The sequence below is a fragment of the Gopherus flavomarginatus genome, chromosome 4, assembly GCF_025201925.1.
Source record: "Gopherus flavomarginatus isolate rGopFla2 chromosome 4, rGopFla2.mat.asm, whole genome shotgun sequence".
Lineage (NCBI taxonomy): Eukaryota > Metazoa > Chordata > Testudines > Testudinidae > Gopherus > Gopherus flavomarginatus.
The window spans coordinates 58,577,623-58,595,030 of record NC_066620.1 but is presented as its reverse complement, the minus strand read 5'-3'; the positions used below and the strand labels follow the sequence as shown (position 1 = coordinate 58,595,030).

Here is a 17,408-nt window from a genome sequence, read left to right as displayed (position 1 = left end):
CCTCTCTTCCAGGGTCAAGCCGCAGACTCCTCCGCCCCTGAGACTGCTCACTGCAGTCCCCTGGAGGACTCCATTACTGCAACAGTCCTTCTCAATGGTCACACATTCGCAGGGGTTAAGCGTAGCTTCTCCGCCTCCTGAAACTGCTTCTCTCTGAGCCTTCAGGACAGCTGGTCCTCGTCAATCCCCCTTGGTTTTATTGCTCCTGTCACTTACTGCAGGAAGCACGAAGGGGTCGGTGCCCGGCCGCCATGCCCAGCCCCCGGAGCAGCCCGGCCCGCCGCGCGGCGCCCGTCCCCAGCCCGTCCTGCGCGGCCGTGGCGTTCCGCTCCCTGCTGGCCGCCGACCTGCGGTTCTCCCGGCAGCTGGCCGTGTGCGCCGGGGAGCGCTCGGCCTGGGGCAGCGCCAGGCCCCTCCTGCGGCTCCTCGAGGTGTCCGGCCACGGCGTGCCCTGGCTGGCAGGCACCCTGTATGGGCTGGGCCGCAGCGAGAGCCCGGCGGGCCGCGAGGTGCTGCTCAACCTGCTCTTCGCTTTGGTGCTGGATTTAGTCCTGGTGGCGATGGTGAAAGGGCTCGTGAGGAGACGATGTCCCACTCATAACAAGATGGACGTCTGTCACTATCTCAGTGGACAAATATTCCTTCCCATCAGGCCATGCTACCAGAGCTGCCATGGTGTGCAGATTTGTCCTGCACCACCTGGTGCTCGCCATTCCTCTGCGGGTCCTGGTGGTTCTATGGGCCATCATTGTGGGCATCTCCAGAGTCATGCTGGGCAGACACAACGTGACAGACGTAGCCTTTGGCTTCATCATGGGCTACATGCAGTACAATGTGGTGAAATACTTCTGGCTGTCACCCCTTAGTGCACCTGCTCTCTTTGCAGTGTGGAATCAGTGATGGGCACCATGAAAAGGAAGAGGCACACATTGTGGTGTCTTGTGCTGCACAGAGAGTGTGAAACGGGACTAGATGAAAGAATCATCAAAAGAATCCACGGCATGCAGTACATCCTACAGCTACCACCAGTTGTCACAGAGTGTGGGGGAGTCAGGGCTCTGCACCCCTCACTTCCTGTGATTCACCATGTTTCTCAGCCAGCCAGGAAAACAGAAGGTTTATTAGACAACAGGAACACAGTCCAAAACAGAGCTTGTAGGTACAAACAGGACCCCCTCAGTCAGGTCCATCGTGGCGGGGGGGCAGAGAACTTAGATCCCAACCCTGCATCTCTCCCTCTGTTTCCCCAGCCAGCTCAAATTGAAACTTCCCAGCCCCTCCACAGCCTTTGTCTCTTTCCTGGGCCAGGAGGTCACCTGATCCCTTTGTTCTCCAACACCTTCAGTTGGCAGCTTAGCAGAGGAGGGGCCCAGGCCATCAGTTGCCAGGAGACAAGGTGTTGGCCATTCTCTGTGCAGACACCATCACACTGGTCCTCTTGGGCTCTGCAACAATCACACCCCCTTACCCCACCACCTAGATACTTAAGAAATGCATAGGGGAAACTGAGGCACCCACACAGTATTCAGTGAAAACATTATGAACATTCCCACTTTGTCACAGAGCCCCTTGTGGCTCCCAAGACTCTGTTAGAGTATCACTGGTTTAACCTGCCTGCATGCGTACCAGTATTATTTAATCCAACAGCTGATGGACTAAACATTGTGTAAAACTCACTCTATGTAGATAACATTGAAACTAGAGCTGAGAACATAATTAAGAATAACTTATCCAGAAAAATAAGCTTTAGCTTCTTTTTCTAGTTGTGAATTGACCCTTACCTTTAGCAGTTCCTGATTCTCTTGAATTTGTTATTAGAATTGTTTTCTTTATAATGTCTATGAATAATTCTTGGTCTGTAGTTTGATGTCTGACTAGTCAATGTCCAAAATATGAATGGGCAGGTTAAATTGGATAGGACACACAAGTCCTGCTGTAACTACGGTTAGTTTTAGTGGCAGGCACTGAGGGCAGCTGCTCTGGGTGGCAACTTCCAGCATGGCTTTTTTTTATTTTTTTTTTTTTGCAAAACACCTAGGGTGGTTCCTCATTGTAATCCCTGTGGCCAGTGGTCTATCTGTCTGATCCATAAAGGATGTGAGTTTGTTACAGCAATAGAGCTTGGTTCCTTAGCTCAAATTATAGAGATTAGCATCCTTTAGCTCTGAAGGTTGCTCGTATAGTCTTTAGCGTGCTGGACAAGGGGGTGGCTGCCAACATATGATATAATAAATAACAACACTTAGCAAGCACTCTACCAGTTCAAAGCACTTTACAATCATTAACTAAGTCTCACAAAACCTGTGTGAGATAGGTGTGTGTTATTCCTATTTTACAGATGGGGGACCTGAGGCAGCACTGAAACCACTACTGCAATTAGTGGAAGAAGCATTATTAGAACTCAGTACATTGTCACCTAGGCACTTTTCTCTGGACCACATTCCCACTCCATGTTAGGTCTTTTTCATGACTGGATACTTGTAAATCTTCAAATGAGAGTTCCTGTGTAGCCCTTTCATTTCTGAGTTATAAATTCACTTTCCATTTCTTTTCCCCAACAACTGAGTAAAATCTGCTGTTTCAGCCACTGCTCTTGGCCTTAAACTCAATTGCTGTGCTACTGACAGAAGGTGAAGGCTAAATAGGATGACCAGATAGCAAGCATACAAAATCGGGACAGGGGATGGGGGGTAATAGGCACCTATATAAGAAAAAACAAAAACAAATCAGGACTGTCCCTGTAAAATCGGGACATCTGGTCACTCTAAGGCAAAATGACCTGAAATCAGGGGAACCAAATTATGCTTTTGGGGAGGTGGGGAGTGTTTGTTTCCCCGCTTCACAACATCTTTCAGATTAGCTCTCATTAGGTCATCAATATATTTTATAATTATATTGTTAACATAACTTGTTCACCCAGGGTAGCTCATTTTAAAAGTAGCAAAAGGCTTTGTCCTTCTCTGAGTTTTCTGCTTTGGATCCAATTTTCCAGACGGCTTCCACTCAGACACAAGGACAAGTGATTTACCCAAAGGTCACAAGCCCAGCCAGGATTAGAACCTTATCTTCTCTTCCTTGATCAGTGTAAAAAACTGCCAAATAAATTGCTGCTGAGAGCACAGAGGTATAAATATTAAAGCCTGTTTATACACCTTGTCAACAGGCTCCCTGCTCCCAGTTTATGGCAGGTGGAATCATAATAAATATGAAGGGGAAAAACAAACATTAAAAAAAAGCAAGTTAATCTGTAGCTGGAATATTTTAATAAGGTAAATTAAACCTGTGACGCTGAATTGGATTTCACCAACACTTGCTTTTCTACTGACACCCAAAGCAAAGCTTGTCATGAGAGAGAACATTTGCAAAGTGCTAGAGAGTTGCATGACTGCTCATATTGTTTCATGGGAGTTGTGCTGACATTGCTCTAAATACGCTACTGATCAGAGGGCTGATCTCGTGCTCTGGGCCACAAAACAGGCTTCAGATAAAGGGATGCATGCTTGACGTGGGGGATAGACTCATCCATCCAGGCTGCTCTGTGGTGGCTTCTGCAGCCTCAGGACTGCAACATACTTTGCAGCTGCTGTGCCTTTACTAGGTGGGTGGAGAGCTGGCTGATGTGTTGTTGCAATTCCACAGCCACCCATCACACCTATATCCATCTTATCTGTGCCAAGCCTCCTCACAGGTGCCTGATGGAGCACCTGTGTGGCACAGCTCCACAGTCACAGGGGATGCAGACCCTATCTTTATGCTGTCTGTCTCCTGCCCCAGCCATCTCTCAGCAATTACACTGCAATTAGAGCCTTCTACAAACCTGATTTGGCCCAGAGGGTTAGGCCCCTGGAATAGTATTCAGATCTACCTCACCATATCAGGGAAGTGAAGTGAATTTGAACCAAGAGCTTCTTCTAACATACAAGAACTCCTCACTTAATGTTGTAGTTATGGTCCTGAAAAATGCAACTTTAAGCGAAATGATGTTAAGTGAATCCAATTTCCCCATAAGAATTAATGTAAATGAGGGGGTTAGGTTCCAGGGAAATTTTTTTCACCAGACACACACACATGCAGTATAAGTTTTAAACAAACCATTTAATATTGGTACACAGAGATGATGATTGTGAAGCTTGGTTGAGGTGGAGGAGTCAGAGCGTGGGATATTTCCCAGGGAACCGGCAGCAGGAAAGGAGGGAGGGCAGACAGAGACATACACCCTGTGCATGAGAGAAAAAATGCAAATTTCCCCTTTAAGTAGCTTACCTCAAGCTTAAGTACACCACCTTGTTAATTAAATCAGCTTGCTGAGACCTGAGATGGCAGCTACTGCCTAGAAGCTTCCCACCTCCATTGTGTGTCCTCCCTGCTCTATGGAAGATGGGGTAAGTGGGGTGCAGGAGCAGGGGGGAGGGAGAGACACCCTGACATTAGCCCCCTTCTTCCCCCCTCCCCCCCACAGCAAGCAGGAGGCTCTAGGAGCAGCTCCAAGCAGGGCCGGTGCAACCATTTAGGGCGCTAGGATTTGGGGGGTGGCATTTTCTTCGGCAGTGACTGGTTTTGGCCATGAGCAACATGGATGTTTTGAACCCACGGTGGGAAATGTTTTGATAGATGCACAATAGTTTCTTCACCCAGTTCTGGGCGGGAGCAAACCTGCTAAAGCAGAGAACTGCAGATTTAGAACCCACAGTCAAGCTGTAAATCGACTGCCCGGAGAATGCTGGAGAGCAGCAGCAAGAGTTCTTACCAAAAAAAAGCAAAGGCAGCATTTTGTCTGCTTATTTTGCAGGCAGCAGAAATGATGCAGCATCAAGGTATCACAGTGCAAACACAACACAGGTGCGTTCAAGGTAAAACCCAAGCATTTGAGAGCTGCTTTACCTCCTGGGCCCTCCTATCACTATTAAACAGTACATTATTCCAGCCTGCCTGTCATTTGCAGTAGGTAAAGCAGTTATGATAGTCACTGGCTCAGTTAAATAAAGTAACCAGCAATGTCACTGACAGCTTTGCGAATGGGGTTTTCTTTTTTCCCCTGTTCTATTCTTAATTGTACTGTTTCCCATCGAAAAGCTAAGCAATGAAAAGGGTGTAATGCACTGCTGGGAAATGATGGCTTCCTTGAACCCTTTCACAATTCAAGTCCTTCCGGTTCACACCACGGTGGCGTATTTGATTAATAACATAGTCAGCAGTAGATGGAAAAGCATTTATACCCTGGGACCATGTGTAAATAACAATAGCTATGCCCAGGTGATTGACATGCATGACTCCCTCCATGCATGGATGGGAAAAGCTAGTGCAGAGAAATCCTATCCCTAACACTATATCCAAGAAGATGGGCTGGGCAAACTGGATAAGGGGGTGCTTCACCTCCAGGTCACAGGTTTGAAGTCAGCACAGAGGATGGGACTTTTGTAGGAGCTTACGTGATTCAGGAGCACAAATCTCATTAACTTTCAAGTCACTTAGGCCCTTTTGAAAATCCCACCCAGTGTTTGTTCTCAGAAGACATCTGTGCAGGGCCCTATGTGGAATGACTTGGTGAGTCCCATGCTGTTGGAAAGCCCTACTCCCCCATCCCCTTTTGCTATGCTGGGACCTAGCCTGAAGACCAGCTCAGAAAAGACTGTTTCCTCTCAACTTCACATCCTGGGGTCTTCACTTCCCTCTCCCACTGAATCCCCTTGCCCCACATAACCATTATGTTGGCATTTTACCTCTCTGGCCAATACCTGGTTCCTGGAACCTAAACATGTCACCTCTACCATGCCCATGAGCACTAATGGCTACACGGGAGAGAGAACCGTCAGGGATCTCCTGAGTTGGGGCTTCCTGCTCCGTGATGCAACTGGGGGAATCCCAAATCCTTCCTTCAACACACACATTCTGGGAGGCAGCAACAGCATTGGAGTGGTTTTCCCCTCTCCTGCTCTCTACAAAAGCCCTCTGGGTGACTCCCACCGGCATGTGTACCATGCAGAAGGAAACCCCATCCCCTCAGGCCCCAGGGTCTTATGCTAGCATCAGCTTTTGTATTAAGCAGATTGGAAAATGCAAATGTGACACAATTACCTTCAAATAGCAAAATATTACTTGGGTGACATAGTATGGACATTTGAGTTATGCCAGGTGTGAAACACGAGACCTGTACTGAGGTTAATGGGGAATAATCAATGATCTTGGCTTGCCCGGGCCATTTAGACAGGAGAAGTAACAGTGTTATTGCTCCCTTCATGTTGTCAGAAAGGTTTGTAGATTTAGCGCGCTCAGACATTTGGCCCCCACAGCATGGTTTCCTGGGTTCCATGCCTGGAGAGCAGTCCAAACCCTCCCTGTCATCTTGATTCTGGTCATGCACATCATATGACAGCAAGGGCTCTCTGTACGCCTTATGTACAGACTATATACAAATGAGAATGTGCAATATAGCTTCATTCTAGCTGCCTGCAGAAGACAAGCTCATTCACATCCATGAAAAGTGCAAGGATTACTTGGCATTTTCCGCTCATCCCCCAGGCAACCATTTTTGTCTGCCTTTAGCATCTCCTTCCCCCACCCACCAGCCTCCCTGCCACCCATGCGGCCAACTAGACACTTGTCTCATTGTGTCCAGGTCTCCACTTTCTCTCCAAGGCTCTTCCACCAAAGTTTCCATCTTTGCAGTAAAACAATAAATACTGTACACACCGTATTTCAGTAGGGCAGTCCTCAGGCCTCACCCAGGACTCAGTGTTATTGAAAGACATTTCGGGATTGGTTGTGTGCGGTTCTTACTCATTGACTCTATCACCACAACTGGCCACTAACTGCAGGTCACAGCTGACATCCCTTCTTCAACCTGGAGCTCCCCGGCCTAACACTTTTTTTACTCCTGCTCCCATCTCACAATGAACAAGGGCGCCCAATGGTTTTGCTGTTGAGTTCCCAACAGCCTCTGCTTTGTGCCATGGCTGCTTCCGATGAAGCTCTCGTGGCTGGTTTTGCTCGATGACTGCCATGGGCCGTCAGGACATCACCATGTCCCAGCGCTGACTCATGGCTGTGCTCTCACAAGGATTGATGACGAGCTCTCTGGTGCTCTCATTGGTGTCCCCCATCATTTCAGTGTCCAGGCAGAAGCGCGAGGCCATGTGCTCAATATGAGAACCAACTTTACCCCATCGCTGTGCAGGGAGACATGGGAAGAGGGATATGAGTGAGGGCTCAGGGGATGGCGCTAGCAGTATCAACAGCTGTATAACAATAATCACCCTTTAGATATACTGCTGGCTCAACCCAAGCTGCAGCAAGTACCAGGAGATGGCAGAAGATTTAAACATGGAAATCATCTCTGATTCTTCTTTCCCTGGTCCTAGGAGGTGCTAAGCACCCACTGAAGTCACTGAGGACACTTCACAATTCTTGTCAGCAGTATTCATGTTAGGTGGTAGCCTCTTTCTCGCCTCCAGGCTTCAAAAAATAATACATCAACAAAGGTTTTCTCCTCTAGGTCTGTGGTTCAAATGCCACCCAGGACATTAACTCCTGAAACATGGTAGCATCTGATGGCTGGCAGGCAGCCTGTGTGCAACGAGCTGCTGGTTTCAGTTGGGTTTCTAATGGGCAATGTCCTCACAGCCAGTGGCACCAAGAGCCATGCTCACTGACACACTCAACAGAGAGGCTAAGGATTGAATGGGCCATAGAAATTCCACTGCCGCTAGCGGTAGTATCTCCAGGACCCAGAATGCACTGGTGGGATGATGTGGGGGAAGCTTATTCGGCCTTCGCCAGTGCTGTGCCTGCTCTGGGGATAAACAGGACTCCAGGGCTGTCAAAGACAGCAACAGATCAATCAAAGACTCACCTGTTTGCCGTCACCTTCTTTGCAGGGTGACAGCAGCACTTGGGAGCCCGGGAAAAGGGTGTACACTGACAAGCAGAGCTGCTGCTGGCGGACCTGATAGTTGTATGTGTACGTCCATTCCTGGAAGGAGAGAGAGGAGAAACTGGGACAAAATCAAACTAATCTTTTAGCATCCTTTCACCTTGAAAGGTGGAACCAAAACAGCTTCAAGACCTAGGGAGAGTTGCTGGGAAAAGGCCCTGTGAGGAGAGGGGCTCAAAGAGAATGAGGGGTGAGGACAATGGCAGTAGAAAAGATGACCCCTACTCTCTAGTAAAGGAAGAGAGACAGAAATGGTTCCCTCTCCTTTCCGTGGGATAGGATGCTTTCCCTATGGTGTGGCTGGGGTGAGGAGGAGGAGATGATGTGTAGCAGATTTTGCTAGTCAAACTCCCCCTGATGCCAATGGTGCAGAAGGGAGCCCCAAAGGTTTAAAGCAGTCACACACATTATTAACTAGTTATGGTGCGCTGCCACCATGTCATTCATGCTGATCAGTATCATCTTATCACTTGCCTGTGGTTCCCCCACCTCCTCTGCTTGTTATAGGCACCTGTGGTCTCATTTTCTACTTATATTGTAAGCTATTTGGCGCAGGAACTGTCTCTTTGTTACGTTTGTACAGCACCTAGCACAGTGGCGACCTGTTTCATGACCGCCAAATAGATAGTAATATGAGTGTAAGATGCCTGGACCGAATGGTGCTCCCCCTCCTATTCAGGAGGAATTCCACTTGGCTTCAATGGGACTTACTGCTATCCACAGAGGGAAGAGTTGAGTGTGGTAGTAGCTATTGGCCCATTAATGCTCCTGTTGTTTTTATGGCAAGCTTTCTCCCACGAACGTTTTCCTTTCTGGGCAGGATTCCTTCTATTCGGGTCTTGCCAATTGCTTGCCTCCATGTATATGTTAACCAGGAGTACAAGACAGGAGAGGTGGGAGGGAGCTGATGCTGACTTAGAGAGAAGCAGGGAGGAGCCGCAGCTGTTTACCGATCACCCAGTATGAGGGGAGCTAGACTGAGGTGGGTCAGTGGAGAAGCCTCCAGTGCTTGGAGCAGTGACTTCCAGGCTGGTACTAGAAGATGGAAAGGCTGCTTCATGAAGCCCTGCAATGCTTTGTTAATGCAAAGGGAATTAATGGACAATGAATGGCCTGATTTTCAAAGGTGTTCAGCACCTGCAGCTTCCAATGACTTTGATTTGTAAAGTTTCAGGCAGCATTAGTTTGCATTATTAGAGAGAGAGAGAGAGAGAGAGAGAGAGAGAGAGAGAAAGAACACCTTCTGCCCTCAATATTGCAACACAATATGGTCAGCAGTTCTAACCACTTTGGTATGAACATAAACAGCAATGGGCTTTTAGCTCCTGGGCATATAAATTCTGTTTGATCTCGGCGTTTAGCCACCCAAAAAGGAACATGTGCATTGTACAAAAGGCCCAAACCTACAAAGACTTTACACTTTGTCACACTTTTCTGTGCTTCTTAGGACCAGCGTCCACTATCTTCTTACAGAAATCAAAGCCAGCTGCTTAAACAGGCTGCCCTCAGGCTTGTCGGGGAGAATTGCCCAGGATTTCAACACAAGCAAGAAGCATGCATTTTGGAGACATATACTGCACCCAAAAGGCCTTTTGGCAGCTCTTTTTTTCTTTGTCAGAGTTCACCTCATCCTACAGCTATTGAATTCCAAACATTTTACTGTACGTGCTGTAAGTTGCTGTGCAAGCTACCAACCTGGGAAACTGTGTGCCAAATTAGTCCTGCATCTGTCGAGAATCAAGCCCCCGGGGCCAAATCCAACACCTGTTCTTGGCGTCTGTACCTCCCGTAAACTGCTCTAAAAATTGACGTCACCCTCTTCACCAATTCTTCTTTTAAACAAAGGAGGGCCCAAGCTCAAACCATGGCTCTGAACACGCCTAACTTTGGGGGAAGTTAACTTTGCACCCCCAGCTCATTGGTCTGGGCCCCCACTGATTCACAGAATATTACCTTACTACACGAATAGCCCCATTGGCTTCAACTGGACTACTAGAAAAATGCACTATTCCAGTGAGTCTCAGCTTTCTCCACATCAGGAGCTCCTTTCTATACTGCAACCTCACCTCCTTACACACCTCCCCTCTAAACGGGACCAGCCTCCCATTTAGCAATATGGAAAGGGTGACCCCTGTGCTGAGACTCTCATCTACTACTCTTTGTAAAGCAGTGGACATGAGCCCTTTATAAGCAGGTTTATACAGCAGCATCACAATAGGGAATCCTCAACTGGTTTGAAACTGTGATGGGGGAAGGAGAGGGGCAATAAGAACCAGTTTTAAAGTCATCATGATCCAAGCCCCCTTTCTTAAAGATTGGATTGGTAATGGGAGAACATAAGAATGCTCATACTGGATCAGATCAATGGTCCATCTAGCCCAATATCCTGTCTTCCAACAGTGGCTGGAGTCAGCTGCTTCAGAAGGAACAGAACAGGGCAACTATTGAGTGATCCATCCCCTATTATCCAGTCCCAGATCCTGGCAGTCAGATGTTTAGGGACACCCATAGCATGGGGTTGCATCCCTGACCATCTTGGCTAACAGTCATTGATGGACCTATCTTTGATGAACTTATCTAATTCGTTTTTTGATCTCAGTTATTCTTTTGGCCTTCACAACATCCTCTGGGAATGAGTCCCACAGGTTGACTGCATACTGCATACAGAAGTACTTCCTTATGTTTGTTTTAAACCTGTTCCTATTAATTTCAGTAGGTGACCCCTGGTTCTTGAGTTATATGAAAGGGTAAATAACACTTCCTTATCAATTTTCTCCACACCATTCATGATTTTATAGACCTCTATCATATCACCCCGTCGTCTCTTTTCCAAGATGAACAGTCCAGGGTTTTTTAATCTCTCCTCATAAGGAAGCGGTTCCATACCGCTAATCATTTTGTTGCCCTTTTCCAATTCTAATATATCTTTTTTTGGGATGGGGTTACCAGAACTGCATGCAGTATTCAAGGTGTGGGCATATTATGGATTTATATATTTTCATTATATTTTCTGTCTTATAATCTATCCTTTTCCTAATGGTTCCTAACATCCTGTTAGCTTTTTTCACCACTGTTGTACTTTGAGCAGATGATTTCAGAAAACAATCCACAGTGACTCCAAAAGCTCTTTCTGAAGTGGCAACAGCTAATTGAGATCCCACCATTTTGTATGTATAGTTGGGGTTATGTTTTCCAATGTGCATTACTTTGCATTTATCAACACTGAATTTCATCTGCCATTTTGTTGCCTAGTCACCCAGTACAGTGAAATACCTTTGTAATTCTTTGCAGTCAGCTTTGGATTTAACTATCTTGAGTAATTTTGTATCATTTGCAAATTTTGCCAGCTCACTGTTTACTCCTTTTCCCCCCCAGATTATTTATGAATATGTTGAATAGCAGGGGTTCCAGTACAGATCCGTGGGGGATCCCACTATCTCCCTCGCTCCATTGTGAAAACTGACCATTTATTCCTATACTTTGTTTTCTATCTTTAACCAGGTACTGATCCATGAGAGGACTTTCCCTCTTATCCCACGACTGCTTATTTTGCTTTAAAGTCTTTGGGAAGGGACCTTATCAAAGGCTTTCTGAAACTCCAAGTCCACTGTATCCAGTGGATCACCCTTCTCCACATGTTGGTGGACCCCCTCAAAGAATTCTAATAGATTGGTGAGGCATGGTTTTTCTTTACAAAAGCCATGTTGACTCTTCCCCAACATATGGTGTTCATCTATGTGTCTGATAATTCTGTTCTTTACAATAGTTTCAACCAGTTTGCCTGGTACTGAAGAGAGGTTTACCAGACCGTAATTGCCGGGATTGCCTCTGGCGCTACTTTTAAAAATCAGCATTGCATTAGCTATGCTTCAGTCATCTGGTATAGAGGCTGATTTGAAGATAAACAAAAATAGATCTGGGACTAGGGTTTTTGACTTCTCAAGGGCTATCTTTAAAGAATTAAGGAAATTAGTTAGGGAAGTGGATTGGACTGAAGAACTTGTGGATCTAAAGGCGGAGGAGGCCTGGAATTTCTGCAGCTGCGACTTAAAGTAACTATCAGAAGCCTGCATCCCAAGAAAGGGGGAAAAAAACCATAGGTAGGAGTTGTAGACCAAGCTGGATGAGCAAGCGTCTCAGAGAGGTGATTAAGAAAAAGCAGAAAGCCTACAAGGAGTGGAAGAAGGGTGGGATTAACAAAGAAAGCTACCTTAGTGAGGTCAGAACAAGTAGGGATAAAGTGAGAAAGGCTAAAAGCCATGTAGAGTTGGACCTTGCAAAGGGAATTAAAACCAATAGTAAAAGGTTCTATAGCCATATAAATAAGAAGAAAACAAAGAAAGAAGAAGTGGGACCGCTAAACACTGAGGATGGAATGGAGGTTAAGGATAACCTAGGCATGGCCCAATATCTAAATAAGTACTTTGCCTCAGTCTTTAATAAGGCTAATGAGGAGCTTAGGGATAATGGAAGGATGACAAACGGGAATGAGGATATGGAGCTGGATATTACCACATCTGAGGTAGAAGCCAAACTTGAACAGCTTAATGGGACAAAATCGGAGGACCCAGATAATCTTCATCCAAGAATATTAAAGGAACTGGCGCATGAAATTGCAAGCCTGTTAGCAAGAATTTTTAATGAATCGGTAAACTCAGGGGTTGTACCGTACGACTGGAGAATTGCTAACATAGTTCCTATCTTTAAGAAAGGGGAAAAAAGTGATCCGAGTAACTATAGGCCTATTAGTTTGACATCTGTAGTATGTAAGGTCTTGGAAAAAATTTTGAAGGAGAAAGTAGTTAAGGACATTGAGGTCAATGGTATTTGGGACAAATTACAACATGGTTTTACTAAAGGTAGATCGTGCCAAACCAACCTGATCTCCTTCTCTGAGAAGGTGACAGACTATTTAGACAAAGGAAATGCAGTGGATCTAATTTACCTCGATTTCAGTAAGGCATTTGATACGGTTCCACATGGGGAATTATTAGTTAAATTGGAAAAGATGGGGATCAATATGAAAATTGAAAGGTGGATAAGGAACTGGTTAAAGGGGAGACTCCAACGGGTCGTACTGAAGGGTGAACTGTCAGGCTGGAAGGAGGTTACTAGTGGAGTTCCTCAAGGATCAGTTTTGGGACCAATCTTATTTTAACCTTTTTATTACTGACCTTGGCACAAAAAGCGGGAATGTGCTAATAAAGTTTGCAGATGACACGAAGCTGGCGGGTATTGCTAACACAGAGAAGGACCGGGATATCATACAGGATGATCTGGATGACCTTGTAAACTGGAGTAATAGTAATAGGATGAAATTTAATAGTGAAAAGTGCAAGGTCATGCATTTAGGGATTAATAATAAGAATTTTAGATATACATTGGGGACACATCAGTTGGAAGCAACAGAGGAGGAGAAGGACCTTGGAGTATTGGTTGATCACAAGATGACTATGAGCCGCCAATGTGATAAGGCCGTTAAAAAAGCTAATGCAGTTTTAGGATGCATCAGGTGAGGTATTTCCAGCAAAGATAAGGAGGTATTAGTACCGTTATATAAGGCACTGGTGAGACCTCATCTAGAATACTGTGTGCAGTTCTGGTCTCCCATGTTTAAGAAGGATGAATTCAAACTGGAACAGGTTCAGAGATGGGCTACTAGGATGATCTGAGGAACGGAAAACCTGCCTTATGAAAGGAGACTTAAAGAGCTTGGCTTGTTTAGCCTAGCCAAAAGAAGGCTGAGGGGGGATATGCTTGCTCTTTATAAATATATCAGAGGGATTAATATTAGGGAGGGAGAGGAATTATTTAAGCTTAGTACCAATGTAGACACAAGAACAAATGGGTATAAACTGGACACTAGGAAGTTTAGACTTGAAATTAGACAAAGGTTTCTAACCATTAAATGAGTGAAGTTCTGGAACAGCCTTCCAAGGGGAGTAGTGGGGGCAAAAGACATATCTGGCTTTAAGATTAAGCTTGATAAGTTTACGGAAGGGATGGTATGATGGGATAGCTTAATTTTGGCAACTGATCTTTGATTATCAGCAGATAAGTATGCCCAGTGGTCTGTGATGGGATGGGATCTGAATTACTGCAGAGAATTCCTTCCTGAGTGCTGGCTGGTGAGTCTTGCCCACATGCTCAGGGTTTAGCTGATCGCCATATTTGGGGTCGGGAAGGAATTTTCCTCCAGGGCAGATTGGCAGAGGCCATGGAGGTTTTTCGCCTTCCCCTGCAGCGTGGGGCATGGGTCACTTGCTGGTGGATTCTCTGCAGCTTGAGGTCTTCAAACCACAATTTGAAGACTTCAATAACTTGGACATAGGTTAGGGGTTTGTTATAGAAGTAGATGGGTAGGGTTCTGTGGCCTACTTTGTGCAGGAGGTCAGACTAGATGATCATATTGGTCCCTTCTGACCCTAAGGTCTATGAGTCTATGAGAAGGGCATAAATGTTCAGAGGCCCCTCTGAACTATCTGAATATCAGGTGGGAAATCTCAAGACAACTCCATGGGCATCACTTTTTAGAACTGATGATCTGCCACAGCCTGAGCTGAAGTCAACTAAAAAAAAAAAAAATCAGACACTTTGAGAACTGCTTCTCTCGTGGCATTATGGTGTTTTCACTTTCAGCCCTCGTGATGAAAAGGTGCAAGGAAAGGAAAAATACTGAAAAAATAAAGTGAACTGAACACTAAAGTGAACTGAACTTGCAAGATGCTTTGCTTTGAAATATGGGGTGTGGGCAAAGGCCTATGTGGGTTCTTATTTTATCCCATCCCATCCAACCCTTGTTTGGATCATTTCAGGTAAGTATACCTACTTCTTCTTCACAATAGACCATTTTATCTTTCCCTCAGGTTCTTAACGGATCAGGTAAAGGTAGGTACACATAAGGGCTGAGTACAAGCTTCAACTCTCATATGATCTAGGGCTGGAGGTGCGCAGAGCATTCTGGGATCGCTCTGAAGAGGGGAGTCCCCATAAAGTGGACCAGATGTAAAGGCAATAGATTGTCCAGAAGAGGACACTCTGCAGGCTGAGGGCCTACCATGGATGGGATGTGACAGTAGATATGAGGTGATGCAGAGACTACAGTTACAGCTTTTCAAAGACAAGCCAGTCTCTTGTTACAAGGTGGTAGAATTGTGTGTGTTTGGGGTGGGGGGCAAGGGGCAATGGGGCTGGATAGAGCAGAGAGGGTCATGAGCTGGTCACAATAAATGGCAATGATGCTTTCCTCTGAAATCCCAGCCATACTAACTCCAGCTGAGGCTTGGGACTGTTTTTCAAAGCTTTAACATCATTCAAGGAGGCATCCGTCACTGCTACTCAGCATTGTTATGAATTAACGACATGATTTTAAATAGTCACCTTTGGCTTAGTGCAGGCTGGCTGACATATAAAAAGAATGCCTCTCAGCCAATCAGAGAGCAGCCAGCTGGAAGCCCTAGATAATGCAGGAAGCCTAGCGAGGTTCTACCATTGAGATCCAAGAGCGCAGCTGTGCCCTGAGGCTGGAGAAGGAACAAGGTAAGGAAGGGTTAAAGCAAATCATTCCTGGAGAAGCCTGGGATGATCTCAGTTTATTATCTTATTAATATGGACAATTAATAACTCAGTGTAACATTATAATTAGCATTCTATAGCCCCATCCCCCTAAGGTTCTCCACGTGCCTCACTGCTATTAGTTGATCAGCTTTTCTCATGCCTCTTACAAAGAGAAAAGCTGAGGAACAGGAGGTGACATGTCTCAACTAATATCACTTAGGGCACACTGGAGCAGGGGTGAGAACTCCCATGGTCGGCTGACTTCCAGTCACCTACTCTAACTATTACATTACACTGTCTCCCAGTGCAGTGAGCAGCTTCGTTTTTTAATTTGTTTTTAAAAGCCCATATGGCCAGAGCAGGGGCAGTGCAATAGTGTTTTTAATAAATTGCCCAGGGAGGTTCTAGAATCTCCATCACTGGAGATTTCTAAGAGCAGGTTGGACAAACATCTGTGAGGGATGGTCTAGATAATACTTAGTCCTGCCATGAGTGCAGGGGACTAAATGACCTCTCGAGGTCCCTTCCACATATACATCTGGACTAGATGACCTCTCGAGTTCCCTTCCAGATTCTATGAATCATTTGTGTGCTACCCTCTACCAAGCCCATCTAAGGCCACACCTTTAAAGTATTAGCTTTTACTTGCAATCGCCCGGCAAGGCTGATATTAAATGCCAAGAGCTTCACTGGGGCCACTTTAAAAGATGTGTTGAACAGGCCAATGCAGTCAAGTGAGGTGAAGGGAGAGCTGTTCTCAACACTTCCTTTAGCTCTCCAGTCCCTATTTTGCCACATAAGCCACAGCATGTGTTTTCAGTAGGGAGATGCTGCCTTAATACTCCTCATCTATTGTCCCTGATTCTGGACTAGGCTGCTGCCTCTCTGCTGTGACTTATCTACCATAAAGTGACAGCTAAGTTGGCCTAACTGTTCCCAGTCAGTATACCTGGTGTAGGGCACTTCCCTGGGAAGTGTGTGACTCAGTGGCCCTGCACTGCCCCTGTCATATTATCCAGTGTAGGGGAATGCCAAGGAAGAAGCAAGAGTGAGAGAGGGCATGCTGGGAAAGGGAGGAGCTATGAGCAGAGTGTTCTGCTCTCAGCTATTCATTCAAAATTGCAATAAGTTAGAGCATCCCTTGGGGCAAACACTGAGGTCTTAAAGTCATCTTTGCTCCCCCGGCTTGCACCCTGAGAGGCACAGCTCAGAGTTGGGGCCACTGCATTTAGCAGGATTACAGTAGGATCCTGAGGACCTGGATTCAGTGACCCAAGAAGGTCCTAAGTACGAGGGAGTCTCTGAGGGTATGTCTTCACTATCAGCCGGTCTATCCAGGAGGGGTCAAAGGGGAAGATCAAAAAGTCTGATCAGGTGAGGTTGGATTGAGCAAGGAGGCAGAGTTCATTGAGGCTTGGGGGAGGAGATCACAGAGCTCATTAAAGGAGGGACAGAGAGAGGAAGAGAGCCTCAGAGGCAGAGCAAGGATTTAGGAGGGAGATTCTGTGAGGGGGGATGGTTCTGATGTTTTTCAGACCCTGAAAGTTTTGGTGGAGCCACAGTTTTTGTAGTACTAGTCCTCCCCTCGGATGGCTAGCAGTGAACTGCGAACTTTGGGACAAAGCTGCCATGACAGGTCACCATGCTGTAATTCCCTCGTGTTTGGATGCAATAATGCAGCATCACAGTGATCTGTCGGAGAGTGGCAGCTTCTCTCTCCTAATGCACAGTCATCTTGCTGCTGCTGCTGACGTGCTCAAGTGTAGCGAGGCCTAAGAGGCTTCTGATTTTTGTTCTCAAGCATGTCAGGCTGCCGGGAACTGCTAATGATTAATGAGGTTTATTAGATGAATCCCAGAGTCAGAAATCTATTCCAAAAAGGTTCCTGCACAGCCTAATATCAACTGATGCTCCATTACAA

At 46.1% G+C, this 17,408-nt stretch overlaps 2 protein-coding genes across 3 annotated transcripts in view; one reads left to right on the top strand and one right to left on the bottom strand.

Moving 5' to 3' along the window:
- Positions 1-234: 234 nt before the first annotated feature.
- LOC127048747 (polyisoprenoid diphosphate/phosphate phosphohydrolase PLPP6-like) lies at positions 235-989 on the top strand. The gene is given in 2 exon segments (XM_050948640.1): positions 235-613; positions 615-989. Coding segments are annotated over 2 exon segments (648 nt in total). The 5' UTR covers positions 235-251; the 3' UTR covers positions 901-989.
- A 5,428-nt stretch (positions 990-6,417) lies between these two features.
- GALNT14 (polypeptide N-acetylgalactosaminyltransferase 14) overlaps positions 6,418-17,408 on the bottom strand; it is a 203,599-nt gene continuing 192,608 nt past the window's right edge. For both annotated transcript variants that reach the window (XM_050948561.1, XM_050948562.1), the window contains exons 14-15: positions 7,850-7,969; positions 6,418-7,166 (exon numbers count right to left, since the gene is read on the bottom strand). In XM_050948561.1, the coding sequence (XP_050804518.1) occupies positions 7,008-7,166; positions 7,850-7,969 (279 nt within the window). In that variant the 3' untranslated portion in view covers positions 6,418-7,007. The remainder of the gene's footprint in view (positions 7,167-7,849; positions 7,970-17,408) is intronic.